Source organism: Colletes gigas, unplaced genomic scaffold (genome assembly GCF_013123115.1).
Source record: "Colletes gigas isolate AHSC1104 unplaced genomic scaffold, ASM1312311v1 Colletes_gigas_Sc00009, whole genome shotgun sequence".
Lineage (NCBI taxonomy): Eukaryota > Metazoa > Arthropoda > Insecta > Hymenoptera > Colletidae > Colletes > Colletes gigas.
This window is the reverse complement of record NW_025106638.1, coordinates 9,821,324-9,841,446: the sequence shown is the minus strand read 5'-3', so window position 1 is coordinate 9,841,446 and position 20,123 is coordinate 9,821,324. Positions and strand designations below refer to the sequence as shown.

The following is a 20,123-nucleotide window of genomic DNA, read 5'->3' as shown; positions in this document are numbered from 1 at the left end:
CTCCATTTCAAATCGATTCAACGGTCGTCTCTTTGATATATTCGATCAGTTGCTTTTTGTTGAATCGTTGTATGAATTTCATTGCTCGGTTCGTTATTTGTGGTGCGTCGCGAAACATGTCGTTTCATTTATAATAGCAATTCAGCGTTTGAACTGATGCTACACAAATATATTTGGGTTTTATTTACTCACTTGTTTTTTAATCACTTGCGCCATCTAGGTCTCCAATTTGAAGCATAGAATTCCTTTATTATTCCAGGCAGTATAGTAATAAAAGCAGTGCGTCACACAAACGCTCTTGGAAGGAGCTCGGAGCGCGCTGCAACGTGTTCCAGCCACATGTCACGGAATAAGCACTGAAAACATTTTCCCCCTTATAAAACTTATTGTGCCTTATTTCTAAGGCCCTAAGCCATCATTTAAGACAAAAAAAATTTTTAGCATTTTTTTAAGATTCTAGAGTGGCATTACCCCTTAACCCTTTGCACTCCTATGTCGAGTGTGATTCGACATCAATTTTGATCTCAGTAGCACCTTCGTCAAGTCTCGCTCGACATTCTTTCAAGTACAAACCAAACAGATATCATACACTTGGAAATTACAAAATACAACAACAGTGTAAATGAGACCTAACCCAGATCTAATCCAGATCTAATCCAGACCTAACCCAGACCTAACCCAGACCTGACTCAGATCTAATCCAGACCTAACTCAGATCTAACTCAGATCTAATCCAGACCTAACCCAGACCTGACTCAGATCTAATCCAGACCTAACTCAGACCTAACTCAGACCTAACCCAAACCTAACTCAGATCTAATCCAGACCTAACCCAGACCTAACCCAAACCTAACTTAGATCTAATCCAGACCTAACCCAGATCTAATCCAAATCTAATCCAGACCTGACTCAGATCTAATCCAGACCTAACTCAGATCTAACTCAGATCTAATCCAGACCTAACCCAGATCTAATCCAGACCTAACCCAGACCTGACTCAGATCTAACTCAGACCTAACCCAAACCTAACCCAGATCTAATCCAGACCTAACCCAAACCTAACTTAGATCTAATCCAGACCTAACCCAGATCTAATCCAAATCTAATCCAGACCTAACCCAGACCTGACTCAGATCTAATCCAGACCTAACTCAGATCTAACTCAGATCTAATCCAGACCTAACTCAGATCTAATCCAGACCTAACTCAGATCTAATCCAGACCTAACTCAGATCTAATCCAGACCTAACCCAGATCTAATCCAGACCTGACTCAGATCTAATCCAGACCTAACTCAGACCTAACCCAAACCTAACTAAGATCTAACTCAGATCTAATCCAGACCTAACCCAGACCTAACTCAGATCTAATCCAGACCTAACCCAAACCTAACTCAGATCTAACTCAGATCTAATCCAGACCTAACCCAGACCTAACTCAGATCTAATCTAGACCTAACCCAGACCTAACTCAGATCTAACCCAGATCTAATCCAGACCTAACCCAGATCTAATCCAGACCTGACTCAGATCTAATCCAGACCTAACCCAGACCTAACTCAGACCTAACTCAGATCTAATCCAGACCTAACCCAAACCTAACTCAGATCTAATCCAGACCTAACCCAGACCTAACTCAGATCTAATCCAGACCTAACCCAGATCTAATCCAGACCTAACCCAAACCTAACTCAGATCTAATCCAGACCTAACCCAGACCTAACCCAGATCTAATCCAGACCTAACCCAGACCTGACTCAGATCTAATCCAGACCTAACTCAGACCTAACCCAAACCTAACTCAGATCTAATCCAGACCTAACCCAAACCTAACTCAGATCTAACTCAGATCTAATCCAGACCTAACCCAGACCTAACTCAGATCTAATCCAGACCTAACCCAGACCTAACTCAGATCTAACCCAAACCTAACTCAGATCTAACTCAGACCTAACCCAGACCTATTGATAAATTACAGTTTCTCAATAAGCTAAAGTAGTACTTGTTATTCGAATCTTTATGCAGTGATACTTGTTCTAACAAGTTGTTCATTTTATTTCTGCGCCCTAAATTAATAATATTATAACATAATATTAAAAACTAATTTTAAACAAATTTCTTTACACATTAGTTATTCATTCACGATGCAGTCATTTTGACTGCTTTTGGGCAATATGGGTATATACTAAGTTTCAGTCTTTCTAGTGTTAAAGAGTGATCGCAGCTCGCTTAACACATTACCGACCGATAGCCTATTAATCGACTTCTTTACCGGCCAACACTTACCGACCGATAGCGTATTAATCAACTTCTTTACCGACCAACGCTAACCGACCGATAGCCGATTAATCAACCGCTACCGGCCGGTAAAGTGTTAATTTAGTCATTAGGAGTTTCTGAAATAAATTACGATCTTGCGTGGAAAGCGTTAAAGGACATTCGTACGTTATGGGACGTGCTAGTATTAACGAAAATATCTTTCTCTGTATATAGACGTTTCTTAGTTAATATGAAAGGTAGCTTAATCGCACTCGATATGTTAAGAGAACCAACGGAGTATTGGAGTAGTTTAATCGTGTATTTATTATCGTCGAAATTGGACACTGTAACGATACGTGAGCGAGAGTGCAAGCAATCAAACATTGCGAGCGATGACGGACTTTTTAGAGAAACATTGTAAATACCTTGAAAAAACTGCAAATGCCAAGGTAGTATCGTCGAATAACGTTGCAGTATTTCATGAAACACGAAACACGAAACACTCGATTTAAAGGGGTCTTCTACTCTCTAAACCGCCAAAAAAATTCGATTTTTTTTTGCATTTTCCTAAAAGATATAGTCTCAGAAATATGTGTGCAAAAAGCATATCGCCGACCTCCTAAAATTAACGAAGGTATATGTATCGTTCGCTTGAGCCTACATCTATTTAAACGGTCCCGAGTCTTCTGTTTAAATATGGTTTTCTCAAAACAATCTTTTCTAAATTGGCTTCCATGATATTTCAAGATCTACTTGACCGATATCGTTCAAATTTGGCATGCACCTTCAGTACATGCGTCGCTATAGTTTGTACTGAATGAAGTTCGAAATCATTATTGTTTCTATTTTTTTTTTTAGCCTGCTACAATTAAAAACCAGACAAAAATCGATATTTCAACTTCAAAATGCGGCTATTTTTTTAACTATCAATTTTTTCTGTTCATTTAGTACCGGCTATAGAAAAATGTATTTTAATTAAGAATCTTCTTCATTTTTTTGACTTACACAAACAGAACGGTTGGAATCATGGAAGCCATTAGAACACGTTTTCGGTACGCGATTGCGTGCGAGGCTCTGCGCTGCCACCAACTTTGACTATTTCTCGTTGTAGAAATTTGCGAATATCACCGAAAGAGTAACAAACGTGTATACAAAAGAAGTTGCACAGATTCTTCATAAAAAAAAAAAATTCCCAAGAGAACATAAAAAACGGCGTTTTACAGCAGAAGACCCTGTTGAGAACGTAGCAACGCACGTTACAAACACGCGGACGGTATGTATTCTTTGCAGAACCGAACACCCGTTATATAATTGCACTCTGGTTCTTGAAATTGTCTCCGAGCGACCGTATTTCGAAAATTCAAGAATAGCGTGCATGTTTCAATTGTTTACAACAAGGACACGAAAATATGGATTTCACACGGACGAACGCAAATTTCACATTCAAGGGATAACAATTGCACCACGTTATTCACTGCGTTAGTATACATAAATGATTATAAAGAACGTAAAGAAAAATGTATCGTATCGTTAGATTCAAGATCTCCAGTCTCACTTCATCACTGAAGCGTTCATTATAAAAGGCTAGGACTTAGAAATAGGAAATGTGGTATGTAAATCTACTGTATCAGGCATGCGTAACCATCACTTCAAGATTCAACGGACTCAGCAAATCGATTTCATGTTCATTACCGTCAAAAATAACCGAGAATATTCCGAACACTCTTATCGACATATTTGCATTACCGATTCCTGCAAATATCATGCTGACGGATCCCCGTTTCCATCAACTCGGGGAAATCGATATGATTATTGGAGCAGATATGTTTTAGGACCTAATTATCCGTTAGAAGACAAAACTCGGTTGGATTGTTATTGGAAATATCGAAATATGTTTCTGGGGAAATCGAACATTGTATCAACGAAGGACGTCCCGTCGATAAAAACAATTACCGCGAGAAAGATTCCGTGTCAACTGTGACTCGGGACAACGACGGACGACACGTGGTCGGAATTCCTTTCAGAAAAGAAATCAAAGGGCTAGGACATTGGTGGCAACAAGCGGAAATATATCGAATTTATGAGGTAATATGAGCAACTTGGACGCACGATGGAACTGAACGAGCATCGTGAAAATGGACAATTAACACATTACCGACCGATACCCTATTAATCGACTGTTTTACCGACCAACGCTTACCGACCGATAACGTATCGATCAACTGTTTTACCGACCAACGCTTACCGACCGATAGCCGATTGATCAACCGCTACCGGTCGGTAAAGTGTTAAGATTCTACTTACCGCATCAAGGAGAACAGCAGCGCCACAAAATGACGCGTAGTCTTCGATGGATCCGCGTAAACTACATCCGGGCTATCCTTGAACGATGTACAAATGTCTGGAGCAGTGGTACAAGAGGATCTACGTTCGATTTTATTACGTTTCCGCAAACATCGCGAAAATGTATCGCCAAATACGCGCACGCAAGGAAGATCGTCGCTTCCAAAAAATATGGCAGCGAGAAAATAGTACCTTGTAGTACGAATTAAATACTGCCACTTATGGGACAACATCCGCACCTTTCCTGGCGGCCAGAACGCTGCGACGAATTTGAGAAATTCATGCGGATGATTCTCCTGCCGCCAGTCGTGTAATCTTGGACGGCTTTCGCGTAGACGTTTGAAGGAAGCGATCAAGTTAAGAAACAAATGTATCGTCAATTCTGGCGATGTCAGGTTTTGAACCCCCGGAAATGGGCAACGAACGAGTCGGGTATTTTTTATTCATTGGATGGATTACAACTTGTGGCGCTGCTTCGCTGCGGGTAGGGGATCTCGTGAGAATTCGTAGGAGGACAGAAAAGGAAAGGAGGGGGCGCGTTTCGTCCGGGCCTGCCAGTGGACTCATCAGTAAGGCTTTCTAGCAGGCCCTGCCTTAGACGACTGGGATATTGGGAAGTCGTTCGAGGAGTGTATATATAGCAACGGAGGGGTCGGTCGAGCGCTTGTGAGAGCGCGACCCCTCTGGTGGCGAGCATGGGAGGCGACGCCACAAACTCAACGGACATGTTACAGTCGGCAGAGATTTAAAAACGCTCGGATTTCTCTGGAAATCGCAGACAGACGTACTGCGATTCTTAGTGCAAACACCATTTTGGTATTGTGTCAGAAAACCGGACAATTTTATCGGATGTTTCTCAAATTTTCGATCCTTCCAGGACTGATCGGGCCAGCTACCATTCGAGGAAATATACTATTGCAAGAACTATGGCAGCAAGAGCTTTAGCTGGGACGAATCATTGCCTCAACATCTCCATTTCGTAAGGAATTTGGAGCAATTAATAACATTATTATTCCTGGACGGGTTTTGTCTTAAAATAACTGACAATACGCCAGGTTATCTGTCGCCAGAAGAATTGAAGCATACCGAAATTCTTCTTCGAACTGCACAATCGGATTGTCTTTTGACAATCTCTGTCAAAATCCAGTGCAGTATGCTCCTTTGAATCCAAAGAAACCCCAGATTTCGTTTAATCGAAGGCATCCCGTCATATTACCATCGAAGCATCATCTCACGAAACTTCTCGTCTCGCATGAACGTTCAAGATTACTACACCGGGGGCTGTCAAGCCACTCTATCGTCGTTACGCAGACGTCAATGGCCACATTCAGCTGAAAATGTCGTAAAGAACACAGTACGAAATTGCGTTCGATGCTTTGGGACTAAACCTGTGACTCCAAGAGTGGGGAATTTACCTGCCGTAGGAATTACCCCAACTTTGTGTCTGCAGCGTGGATCGTGCAGGCTCGGTATTCATAAAAGAAAAGATTCGCACAAGGCACGCATCAAAGGCCTATTATTTTTAATCTCCTGACATTTTTGATAGTCCTGACATATATATCCGCGATAATGCAATTCTCTCGCGAGAAAGCGCTCGATAAGCTACGCCGCCTGGCGGCAACATCGCAGTACTGCTACGGGCGAGGTATCGCGCGGGCCGAATACGCGCGTCATAAAAGTGCGCGCGTATAACGCATATTCGTAGAAATCTTTTCGATGTTTTTTTTTTTTTTTTATAAACCATCAGTGAAAGTAGACCATTCCAACGCATGTACTCGTTTGAAAATCGAGGTTGAGTGGTTCTCGTGTTATAAAATCACGAACGTAGGACAACTTATTTTTATATATATAAGATTTATTTTTATCTGCTTTGTTACGAACGCAATTCACTTCAGGCTAGCTATAAATTTATCGTAAGATTTGAGCTATAGATTCAAGTACCGATGCATTCTTGACCCCTTCACGTACCATTTGATTCCAAACAATTTCTCAAACGTATACGTATTCGATATTATTTAAATTTGTTCGTGCAAGGAATGCCCACGGAAAAGAATAGATTTATTTTATGAACACCTGTTTATATTATTATATAAGACTCGATGATGAGTGTGTAGCTTCATGATTGTGAAACTTGAGGTCAAGAACTTGTGACGAGTCGGATTTCTCATTGTATGTCAAGGGGTTAAATATTTTACGAAGATTTGTTTCGCGCCGAGGACTATGTCACGGTATATACTCCAATGGAGCCAATTTTGTCAGTGTACGCAATGAACTTCTGGAATTAGGCACACTTTTAACACTAGAAAGACTGAAACTTAGTATATACCTATATTGCCCAAAAGCAGTCAAAATGAAATAAAATAAACAACTTGAGACTACAGGGTCAACAATTAGGGTGAATATCGATTCTGACCATTTGGGTCCCGATCGACCTCGTCTCGAGTCTCGACTCTTACACGGGAAAACAATCGAGTATTGTTCCAACTTCCTGCCTTCGGTGTTTTTATTCCTGTGGTTGCCTTTGGGATCAATTCATTTCGCTCGATCATGATGCATTCAATCGATGATCGATAACCATCTTGTTGCGCTTTCTACCGACGATGTGATATCAAAATGGAGAAAGAAACGTAGATGGATAGTGTGTACAAGGTGTTTGATAAAACGTGAAATTGAACATAATTTTCGATAATTAATAGTGATGTTGATGTAATCGTTTAATACGTATTGCCAGACAGACCTAACCCATACTTAATTCAGACTTATTCCAGACCTAACCCAGACTTAATTCAGACTTATTCCAAATCTTCCATAAGACACCCCGGGGTAGTGTCGGATTCCTACCGACTAAAACCCCTCCGCCGCACTGTCCCCGGGGCGGCATTGTTTACCACATTACTTCGCTCCCGGGGCAGTGGCCGCCCGATGTTACGCGGCGGCAGCGACACCCTCTTCCTCTCCGGAGGAGCCACCCCACTGGTGACCCCTCCTGGGTATCCTCCTGGACAGTAGGGGGGGGGGGTACCAATCACCCCCACCCACTTCGTCACCACTACCCTAACCCGCAGGTTAAGGGTACATGTCGCACAAAACCCCCTAGGGGCTCGCAGTATAAGGGGTAGCACCCCTTGGGCTCGCACGCCCTGTTCAGCCAAGTGGCCTCGTCAATATGACATCACAAGAACAGCACACACATGTAAACTACACAGACCTATAACAAGACAAAGACTAGACATGATATGTACATGTCTCCTACTGAGAAAACCCCCTCTAGGTACCTATGGACCCCCTTATCCTCATTCCCCGTACCCTGTGCCCCCGGCTCAGGACACACGTGTGAGTACGGGTGTAAGACTTATTCCAGACCTAACCCAGACTTAATTCAGACTTATTCCAGACCTAACCCAGACCTAACTTAGATCTAATCCAGACCTAACCCAGATCTAATCCAGACCTAACCCAGACCTAACCCAGATCTAATTCAGACCTAACCCAGAGCTAACTCAGATCTAATCCAGACCTAACCCAGACCTAACCCAGACTTATTCCAGACCTAACCCAGACCTAACCCAGACTTAATTCAGACCTAACCCAGACCTAACTCAGACCTAACCCAGACCTAACCCAGACTTAATTCAGACTTATTCCAGACCTAACCCAGACTTAATTCAGACTTATTCCAGACCTAACCCAGACCTAACTTAGATCTAATCCAGACCTAACCCAGATCTAATCCAGACCTAACCCAGACCTAACCCAGATCTAATTCAGACCTAACCCAGAGCTAACTCAGATCTAATCCAGACCTAACCCAGACCTAACCCAGACTTATTCCAGACCTAACCCAGACCTAACCCAGACTTAATTCAGACCTAACCCAGACCTAACTCAGACCTAACCCAGACCTAACCCAGACTTAATTCAGACTTATTCCAGACCTAACCCAGACTTAATTCAGACTTATTCCAGACCTAACCCAAACCTAGGTCTGGGTTAGGTCTGGAATAAGTCTGAATTAAGTCTCGGTTAGGTCTGGGTTAGGTCTGGATTAGATCTGAATTAGATCTGGGTTAGGTCTGGCGCCTTGGGAGGTGGCAAAGCGGGACCCAGCACATCCCCTGCTGCCCCCTTAGCTTTCGAGGCAGGTGGTTTTACCACTCCAGCCGCTGGCGTGGGACCATGGGCCTTGCCAACTCCTTTCTTCACCGGGATTGACTCAGGCGGCACCGCGGGCGCAACCACGGGGGCAGACATGCCCCCGGGCGTCGCCATCGCGGCCCCCCCTCGCCCTTCCCTTTCGGTGCACCCGGCACCCTCGCCACGACCGGCCGGGACACTTCCACGGATGGATGCGAGGACACCGGGCCCTTCCCCAGCGGCGGGCGAGAAACAACCCGCCACACCGCCTGTAGACGGGCCTCAACCCAGTCTTCGACGGCAGAGATGTGACCCGCAATGTCGGAAACCCTTTTCACTGCCTCGGTCATCATGACCATTAAAAGGCCTACGGCCGCGAGGCACTCCCCCCCTGCCGGGTTGGGCTGCGCTGCCGACGACGGCCCAGGAACCGCCGTCTCAGCCGCTACACTCGAGTCCCCCTCGGCAAATGTGGACGGAAGGAGATCCCTCCGCCGAGGCCGAGGGACACAAGGCAGCTCATGGTCCGGGGGAAACTCCCCGGCCACCTCCTCTTCCGCACGCCGTAGTCTACGACGCTCGTCCTTATACCTCAGGCGGCCAACTTCCCGCCTGAGGTGCTCCAACTCTCTGTCCTTGACCCTCAAATTCTCGGACATGGTGGTGGCAGCCGCATCTGCCACCTCCAACCTCTTTTCCAGGGCCTTGTCCCTCTTCTCCCACTCGCCTTGCCAGATCACGACCTCCCGGGCCGGTCTGTCCGGGTTTTCGGCACGGCCAACCCTGCCGTGCAATTCCTCAGCGCTGACCATGGCGACCCGGGCAGCCAAGCGCAGTCCCCGGACGTCCGTCGTCTTCAGGTGGCTCGCGGTATCCGCCACCTTGACGACGGCCTCCAGCTGCACCTTGAGCCGGCCCAAGAGCTCGTCTAGCTTCATGACTCCCCCTGCTTCGGCAGGTGCTTCATGCCAGGACCCAACTTCGTTGGGCCCACAAAGATTCCCTTCGGTCTTCCCAGCCGGGAACCCTTCCTCTTTCTCTTGCCGGGTCCCAGACGTTCTCCACTCTCCTCGCTCGTGTCGACACTCTCCGCCTCGGCGGTGCGCGGATTTGGGGGCGCCCATTCGCCGTCATCTTGAGAGTCGTCGTCAAGGAAAGTAAACGTGTCCCCGACACCAGTCGCTGCCTCCTCTTCTTATGGAGCAGCGTCGCCCACCAATGACCGTAGGCCCTCGGAATCAAGCCTCTTGCGTGGTGGCGACTCCCTTCCCGTCTTAATCCTCACAGAGGCCTTACGCCGCTCCAACGAAACCACTGGAGTGGCGCTGACCCTGAAAAGGTCCACATCCCCCCCCCCCCCCAGGTGGATCCCCAGCGGGGGACTAGCCACCTCCACGCTCCTGACCGCAGGCATAACCCCACCAGGAGATGGTCCAACCAATTCCTTGTCCATTAAACCCTTCTCGTCTGCCGAAGAAACACTTGCCTTTCCGTAATCCGTAATTCCAGTCCTGTTTGTTTTTAACGATTCATTAAATTCCATATTAAACCCACGAGTGTGGTCGGAACGGAGCTCACCCCAGGCAGAGCCGCCTTACCTGGGGAAGCCTAAATACTCCGGGGGTTCGGCAGGTACCCCGGAGGTGGTCGCTCGGGATTGGGCCTTCTCTCCCAACCATGCATCCCATCGCCGCGCACCATAACTTAGGATTCAGGGCCAATTATAGAGTTACCATCCTCGCGGCCCAGGCGGTTAAGCCAAGGCCCCCGCTACTCCTGCCGTCACGTACTCACATTACTCCATCCCGGCCGGTGCAACTAATCCACCTGTCGCTAAGGTAGGACCCGACTATCCTCTTCAGGTATGGGTTTGTGACCGTGAAGAAAGATACAAGAACGAAGTCATTACATGCCGAATTCGAATTTCGCAGGTCAAAAAACTGACCACTTGAAAACGCGTTTTATTAGATTTATTATGCGTGGGAATGTCCCACATGTCCTTATTAACTAAAACTTAAAGCCTACCACGCCTCACCCTCTTTCCCGTCTGGATTACGGTAGATTCTTGGAGGATTTCTACCTCCCTCTTCCGCTTCCTCTTACGAGCAGGGGCAGGGGAAGGGGGAGGGGAAGGGTCATCAGGCAACGCTGATAGCTGCTGTATCAGCCATTGTCGCCTGTGTCTTATAAAAAGACGCAATTCCTCCTTTCTTTTCGGTGTCACTGAGAAGACGAACACCTCTGCACAAAGTGCATTGATGCCCGGCATCCTCAGTGCATCGCCGGCCTCCAACCTCGGTAAAAAAGGTCGCATCGCTGTAACTAGTTTCTCCAGGACCTCTGGCCTGCCTTCGAAAGTGTTCTTAAAGCGCATGGTGGCGTTCGAATGAAGCTGCTAGGCAGGTACACGGCTTTATATGCGTGGGTGCCGTCCGCGCCACTGACCATGCGCAGTCGACCGTGCGGTCGACCAATAGGAACGCGGCATTCGTGCCGCGCCACCGGCCGGTAACACCGTTCAGTAACTTCGTTAAGTCTATCGCGATTTCCCAGAATTAATTCAGTGTTCCCCAATCTTTGGTGAAATTCATGTGAGCCGTTTTTAACTATATCTGTCTGGGTTTCCATGATATGCGCCGATTCCTGTTGCGGTCTGGTACAGCTCATCTATTTTTGAATCGTAATTGTTTGAGAATCGTGAGATTGTAAAAGTATAAATGCCCGTTTAGGTGTGGAATGGTTCGCAAAAAATGAATACGGTGGAAATGATTAACAAGGTCTTTAATTCAACAACAATTAATAAAGATAAATGAGCGACAGTCATGAGATTTTAGCTTGATTCAACGTAGATAGATACTATCAATTGTAGGATTTAACGAAGAGAATTTACTTGAGTAACAAATGTACAAATCATATAATTGTAACAAACGAATATGGAGCACGCAAATTAATAATTAGCAACAAAAACTATAATCACGGTCTCCGCTGTCCCTAGTATTCCTTCTTGAACAAAACGTTTTCAACCCTTTCGCAGATAAATTAACATTCAACGAAACTACAGGCGTGGCAGAAAAATATATATGTTTAATATAAAATAATGATTATATATCGCATACAATCCCAAAACCAGGTTTTAGGGGCATCCGCTATCAAATTTAATTTGGTTTCTCAATTCTTGTTGCACCCTTTTCTTTCTATCATATTTTACTTTATCCTAGGGATTTCTGATCCGCCATTTTTTTTTATTTCCAGCGTATAAGCTGTATGTAAGAGACACTCGAAACATTCTATCCAGGCACGCAGTGGCGATAAGCCGTAGCTTTTAGGAAGTCTGCCAAGTTTTTCCAAACTATTCGTTGCTTTACAAATGGCGGACAAGTTTGTGTCGGATGTTTCCCCGTTACTGTTGCAAATGTTTTGCCATCGATCATCGTTGATACAGATTCAATTTCAACGTCTTGATCATAAATTCTCGCTTTGAAAACAGTTATCCACCTTGGTGGTGCTTGCGTTGACGTAGGTATCTCAATAATTGTGGAGATAGCTCCTCCTCTGAAAGCGTGTTTCTTATGTTGGCGATGCCTGTTTGTGGGACGAGAATGTTTATATTAGAATATTATGTCGCTATGTTTTATAATTGCAGTTGTTGAGATATGGTATATGGACTATTTTGACAGAAATAGTTGCTCCTCTGTTTGCATACCCAAGGTCCCAGCGATCAACGACCATTGTTCACTTTTTTTGCTATATGAGCTGGTCGTAGAACGGTTTACATCCAGCGAGTAGTGAAGATGTAATCTTCATGTAGATCTGGTACATATAGAGTATTCTCCAGCGCTTGTACACAGTGTAGATCCTGAAGATGACAAAAATCTGTTAGTGTCATCTCCTACTTTGGCTATGCAGCATTCTACTACCTGGTTCTTGCCCATAAGCAAATATAGAATCAAACTAAAGGTAGTGTATTTCCTCACTATGGTGCCTTCATCAATCAACCTGCATGTCTTCAGTCCTGTTTTGATTGCAAAGCCATTGAAAATGGTTGACAACATCCATACTAATCGGTGAACGGTCTGTAGAAAATATAAGGAATATTCTAAACTGATTAAATAACTATATATTTAAATGTTGAACACAACCACTTTAATTATTTATTAGATATCACATAGTTTCACATGAACAACAGAGTAACGAACAAAAAGGTAACGAACCAAAAACGACGCGACTCACGCCGACCATGAGGCCACTCGGTTGTGTGCTTATTGAAGCGCGCGAATATGAATTCCTTAACAGATTTTCAATGATTTTTTTTTAATTTCATCTTTCTTGAAACATTAATTTTTATATATATTTAACTTATTCCTTTCAATATGTTTTAATACGTTCCATCAGAACTACCACCTCCCATTCCTCCAACCCCTTCCAGAATTCTTCGTCCTTATTCGTCGCCCCCGCTATGTTCCAAAAGGCTATCCTCCATCCTCCTTAGTTTTTTATCCCCTCACTCTCTTCGCTCCTTCTTTCTTCTTGTCCCTTGCAGTCTCCTCCCACCCTCCAAACTCGCCCCTCTTACTTCCTTCTCTCCCCCTCCAGTCTCTAAGTACTTCCCTCCTCTCGTCCCAGAACCACATTGCTCCGTCCACCACTATCTTCCCGTACCCTACCCATACTCTCTTTCCCTTCGCTACTTCCTCCTCTCCTATCCTCCTTAAATGCCATTGCATCCTCCTCTCCTTCCACGTCAGGTCATCTTCTACCCACTCCTTCCTTCCCCTTAATTTCCCTTTGTTCCTCATCACCTCCCTCTTTACCTCCATTGACTCCAACCTCACCACCAGAATCACCTCTCTCCTTTCCTGCTTTCTTCCTCCCACCTCCCTCGCCCCCACAATTGCCAATATTTCTCTAGCCCTTTGTATCGCCGTTCCCTCCCCCCCCCCTACCCTCTTTATTATTATGTTTTTCCTTCTCTCTTCCCTCTCTTTCACTTCTAATTTCCTCTACAGCTCCTGTACCCTTGTTTCCCGCTCTTCCCCCTCCCTCTCCCAGCCCGCCTTATCTCCTCGCCCCTCCCATGCCCTTCCTGTCTCTATCGCCTCTATCCTCTCCTCTACCCTCTTCAACCTAACTTCCTTCTGCTCCACCTCCCCCATCCTTCTCTCTAATCCCTCCATTCTATTCTCCAATTCCTCTCTTTCCTTCCTCCACCTCTCCTCCCAATCCTCCATCATCCTCCTAGCTCTTTCAATCTCCTCCCTCGTCTCCCTCCCCTGTTCCTTCACCTCCTCCCTCATTTCCCTCATTTCCCTTATTAGCATCGCCAACTTCCCCTCCTCACTCGCCCTTCCCTCCTCCGGCGACCTCAGCACCTTTCCGCTCCTCCTAAACGCCTCTTCCTCCCCCTCCTCCCTCCCTCTCTACTCCTCTTCCACATCTCCGCTAACTCCCGTCTACCTCCTCCACTCGTACTCCTCTCTCTCCCCAGCCTCTCCGCATTCGTCTTCCTCCCTCTCCTTTACACATCGTCCTCCTTCGTCTCCCCCATCCCCTTGTCCTCACCCTTTTCCTCCACCTTTCCACCCTTTCTCTCTCGCCCTCCTATCTACCCTCAAACGCACCTTTCCCTTCCTTACCTCCCGCTCCTAGCTTCCTTTCTCTCCCAGCCGCCCGATGTCGCCACCTACCTAGGTGAGCAGGCTGCGAAGGGTGAGAAAGGGCGTGGAAAAGGGCTGGGCGGGAAAGAGGGAAAGGCAGGCAGGGAGCGAGCAAATTGAGGTTAGGGCGAGGAGAGAGTGAGTAGAGCGGGAGAAGGATAGGCGGTAAAGCGCGGCGAGAGAGAGGTAGGTGGCGACATCGGGCGGCTGGGAGAGAAAGGAAGCTAGGAGCTGGAGGTAAGGAAGGGAAAGGTGCGTTTGAGGGTGGTTAGGAGGGCGAGGAAGAAAGGGTGGAAAGGGTGAGGACAAGGGGATAGGGGTGACGAAGGGGGGTGGGGATGTGAAAAAGAGAGGGAGGAAGACGAATGCGGAAAGGCTAGGGAGAGAGAGGAGTCTGAGTGGAGGAAGCAAACTGGAGTTAGCGGAGATGTGGAAGAGTAAAAGAGAGGGGGAGGGGGGGAAGAGGCGTTCAGGAGGAGCAGGAAGGTGCTGAGGTCGCCGGAGGAGGGAAGGGCGAGTGTGGAGGGGAAGCTGGCTATGCTGATGAGGGAAATGAGGGAAATGAGGGAGGAGGTGAAGGAACAGGGGTGGGAGACGAGGGAGGAGATTGAAAGTGCTAGGGGGATGATGGAGGAGAGGTGGAGGAAGGAAAGAGAGGAGATGGAGAATAGAATGGAGGGATTAGAGAGAAGGATGGGGGAGGTGGAGCAGAAGGAAGTTAGGTTGAAGAGAGTAGAGGAGAGGATAGAGGCGTTGGAGACAGGAAGGGCATGGGAGGGGCGAGGAGATAAGGCGGGCTGGGAGAGGGAGGGGGAAGAGCGGGAAACAAGGGTACAGGAGCTGGAGAGGAAATTAGAAGTGAAAGAGAGGGAAGAGAGAAGGAAAAACATAATAATAAAGAGGGTAGGGGGGGAGGGAACGGCGATACAAAGGGCTAGAGAAATATTGGCAATTGTGGGGGCGAGGGAGGTGGGAGGAAGAAAGCAGGAAAGGAGAGAGGTGATTCTGGTGGTGAGGTTGGTGTCAATGGAGGTAAAGAGGGAGGTGATGAGGAACAAAGGGAAATTAAGGGGAAGGAAGGAGTGGGTAGAAGATGACCTGACGTGGAAGGAGAGGAGGATGCAATGGCAGTTAAGGAGGATAGGAGAGGAGGAAGTAGCGAAGGGAAAGAGAGTATGGGTAGGGTACGGGAAGATAGTGGTGGGCGGAGCAATGTGGTTCTGGGACGAGAGGAGGGAAGTACTTAGGGACTGGAGGGGGAGAGAAGGAAGTAAGAGGGGCGAGTTTGGTGGGAGGGAGGAGACTGGAGGGACAAGAAGAAAGAAGGAGCGAAGAGAGTGAGGGGATAAAAAAACTAAGGATGTAAGTATAAATTTATACTTTGAAATTTGTTAATTAATAATCTCCACAGTTTTGACAATAGATTCTAATCGTTTTCTTACAGTTTTCTTACAGTTTCTGAACATGATCCTGGGAACCAGCAGCAGTACCCGGGGGGGGGTATCGGGCGGTGGACCACGAGCGAACAACGTAAGTGTAAATTTATACTTTGAAATTTGTTAATTAAAAATCTCTGTAATTTTAACAATAGATTATAATTGCTTTCTTATTCTTTATAGGAGGAGCATGCAGGGGGCTTCTGATGACTTCCACTGGGCAGCAGCAGCGTCATTATGCAGTCATCCTGGAAGCACAAGTTCATCATTCGTGAGTCGCATGCTATTTGTGTTCCTCTGGTCCCCAATCATGTTGTAGGATGAAAGATCCGAATCAACACGGGTGACCAGTTGTATACTTGGTATTTTTGACGAGTTAAGTGACCGCGGGTATGAAAAATACCCATGAGTTATATTTTTTTAGCGCAGGTTAGGGTCTTCTTGCACTCGCGTTTTTTAATGTTATCAATAAATATTACGGAATATGATTGTTACACAATTTTGATAAAATATATGAAATATGTTTATTAACTTTATATGAATTATATAATCGAGCAGAATATGAATTAATATAATGTGAAAACATTAACGATACAGTAAAATATCTTACATTATTAATATAATTATTAAATATTCGTTTTATCAATTGATACATCATATGATGTATTTTACGTGCAAGAAGGCGTTTCGCTACTGGTCGATTTTCAACTCAAAGGAACATGCATATCGATTATATTTTTAAAAAAATTTACTTTGACGACAGAATCGACCAAGGTTAATTGAATATTTTGAACAATAATTTAACAAATTTATTTCAATTTGCAAAGTAAATTATTTTATCATGAAATCTTTATTAAAGTCTTACATTTTACACAATTAAATTTCAGTCACAAATTTTTCTTGAATAATAATATCTTTTAATATTAATGTACTCTGTTGTTGATATATTACATATAAGAAGTCGAGTCATTTTAACTGAGAATAGATACCGTTTAGTTAATTATCAATAACCAGTTGTTCTGGTCAGGATTTTCAGGATACTTTCCCGTGTTCGTTGCCTAAGTTCGTGCACATGCCCAATTGTTATTTGCACGAGCGAAGGCAACGGGGCACGATGACTTAGTTCGTAACATTTATAATAATAATTTATCCGTGCGACTGACAATGCTAGTGTATCGTGCACGATGTAGAATAAAAATATTTCCTCGTATTTCTTCGTGTTTCTACAGATTGCGTTAGAATATAAGTACAAATGTGTAGAGATTATAAGATAAAAGAGCGTTCTCCTGCCGTTTATTAAATATTACCGAAACGTGTGCGTAAATTTAACACTTTACCGACCGGTAGCGGTCGATTAATCGGCTATCGGTCGGTAAGCGTCGGTCGGTAAAGAAGTTGATTAATACGCTGTCGGTCGGTAAGTGTTGGTCGGTAAAGAAGTCGATTAATAGGCTATCGGTCGGTAATGTGTTAAGTGGGAATGATTGATATTAAGATACATAATAGTATTCTAATATGCAAGGTCCATACGCGCAGTTGCACATTTCTGGTTGGATCTTCAGGATCCTTTCTTCGTTCTGCACAAGTGTCTTGTTAGGTACTGTCATAACGCAAGTATTTATTTAAGAAGGAACAATCAATAATAAAGTAGATATCGATACTTCAGTAATCAGGATTCACACGTGCAGTTGCACATTCCAATTTCGTTTCTAGAAAACACGCGATGGATTATCTCACACGTATCAACATTTCGTTAGGTTTTCGATCTCTTCATCGGTCAGAGTTCGCGCGTGCAGTTGCACATTACAATTTCGTTTTCAGGAAACATGTGTATCGTCTCACATGTGTCGCGACATTTTGTTAGGTTCCTCGTCTCTTGATCGGGCAGTTCTTTTAAGAACGCTCCTTTTCCAGCTCGTTTCTAACTTTTCGATAGCTTCTCCCTCGGATAGGTATTCGAATTCGATGAGACCCCGGGGATTATTATTTACTATGTAATTAATATAATTATTAATTTCATAGCAAATAATATGAGCTAATGGCTGCGATTCTACTCATATAGTTTAGTATAGTTTCTTCGTCCTGGTGTGACGGTCTAATAACACTTCGAGTCGCAAATACGTTTTTGTCGAGTTATTTTTTTGATAAATGATGCATTACAATTTAGAATAAAAAATAGAGAATTTGCGGTGTACTTATAAATGAGGTACATCCTTAGGTATTTTAACACATTACCGACCGATAGCCTATTAATCGACTGTTTTACCGACCGATAGCCTATTAATGAACTGTTTTACCGACCGATAGCCGATTAATCAACCGCTACCGGTCGGTAAAGTGTTAATAGTCTTGAAATTTTTAAATACTCTTATTTGATTGATTACTCCAATGAAATTAATCGATTAATGCCCAATGATGGACCGTACAGCTTTAATTTCGTTAAAAAATAATAAAATTTATGTAATTTTATTTTCTGTCTCACTTCCTCTTGTGTTAATTTCTGAATCTGTTGGTAACGTCGCGAGTGACACGGAAATGGTAATGGGTTTCGAGACCCCAGAAAAACGGGACGAAAAAATACATTAGGTGAAAGGTCTATTCATATACCTCGTCTGTGACTGTATCTGACTGTAGTTGTAGCAGTTTGTTGTAATTTTTAATTTTTCAAATGGTATTTATATTACAACAATCAGTATTTTGGGGCAAATTTGCATTAGTGTTATAATTAATTTTATATAGTTAACTTTAGAATTGCGAATAATGAAAATTTTCACGTTTGCTTTTCCCAGTATAGAGTTACGTATAAACATTAACACATTACCGACCGATAGCCTATTAATCGACTGTTTTACCGACCGATAGCGTATTGATCAACTGTTTTACCGACCAACGCTTACCGACCGATAGCCGATTAATCAACCGCTAGCGGTCGGTAAAGTGTTAATAGTCTTGAAATTTTTAAATACTCTTATTTGATTGATTACTCCAATGAAATTAATCGATTAATGCCCAATGATGGACCGTACAGCTTTAATTTCGTTAAAAAATAATAAAATTTATGTAATTTTATTTTCTGTCTCACTTCCTCTTGTGTTAATTTCTGAATCTGTTGGTAACGTCGCGAGTGACACGGAAATGGTAATGGGGTCCGGGACCCCAGAGAAACGGGCCAAAAAAATGCATTAGGTGAAAGGTCTATTCATATACCTCGTCTGTGACTGTATCTGACTGTAGTTGTAGCAGTTTGTTGTAATTTTTAATTTTTCAAATGGTATTTATATTACAACAATCAGTATTTTGGGGCAAATTTGCATTAGTGTTATAATTAATTTTATATAGTTAACTTTAGAATTGCGAATAATGAAAATTTTCACGTTTGCTTTTCCCAGTATAGAGTTACGTATAAACATTAACACATTACCGACCGATAGCCTATTAATCGACTGTTTTACCGACCGATAGCGTATTGATCAACTGTTTTACCGACCAACGCTTACCGACCGATAGCCGATTAATCAACCGCTAGCGGTCGGTAAAGTGTTAATAGTCTTGAAATTTTTAAATACTCTTATTTGATTGATTACTCCAATGAAATTAATCGATTAATGTCCAATGATGGACCGTACAGCTTTAATTTCGTTAAAAAATAATAAAATTTATGTAATTTTATTTTCTGTCTCACTTTCTCTTGTGTTAATTTCTGAATCTGTTGGTAACGTCGCGAGTGACACGGAAATGGTAATGGGGTTCCGGGACCCCAGAGAAACGGGCCAAAAAAATGCATTAGGTGAAAGGTCTATTCATATACCTCGTCTGTGACTGTATCTGACTGTAGTTGTAGCAGTTTGTTGTAATTTTTAATTTTTCAAATGGTATTTATATTACAACAATCAGTATTTTGGGGTAAATTTGCATTAGTGTTATAATTAATTTTATATAGTTAACTTTAGAATTGCGAATAGTGAAAATTTTCACGTTTGGTTTTCCCAGTATAGAGTTACGTATAAACATTAACACATTACCGACCGATTGCCTATTAATCGACTGTTTTACCGACCGATAGCGTATTGATCAACTGTTTTACCGACCAACGCTTACCGACCGATAGCCGATTAATCAACCGCTAGCGGTCGGTAAAGTGTTAATAGTCTTGAAATTTTTAAATACTCTTATTTGATTGATTACTCCAATGAAATTAATCGATTAATGTCCAATGATGGACCGTACAGCTTTAATTTCGTTAAAAAATAATAAAATTTATGTAATTTTATTTTCTGTCTCACTTTCTCTTGTGTTAA

At 43.8% G+C, this 20,123-nt stretch overlaps 1 protein-coding gene across 1 annotated transcript in view; it reads left to right on the top strand.

Annotated features, from left to right (window-relative positions):
* The first annotated feature begins 16,008 nt into the window (after positions 1–16,008).
* The window catches only part of LOC122397410 (reversion-inducing cysteine-rich protein with Kazal motifs), an 89,082-nt gene continuing 84,967 nt past the window's right edge, over positions 16,009–20,123 (top strand). Inside the window, exon 1 of the mRNA XM_043396561.1 lies at positions 16,009–16,096. Coding sequence (XP_043252496.1) covers positions 16,063–16,096 — 34 coding nt within the window. The 5' untranslated portion in view covers positions 16,009–16,062. The remainder of the gene's footprint in view (positions 16,097–20,123) is intronic.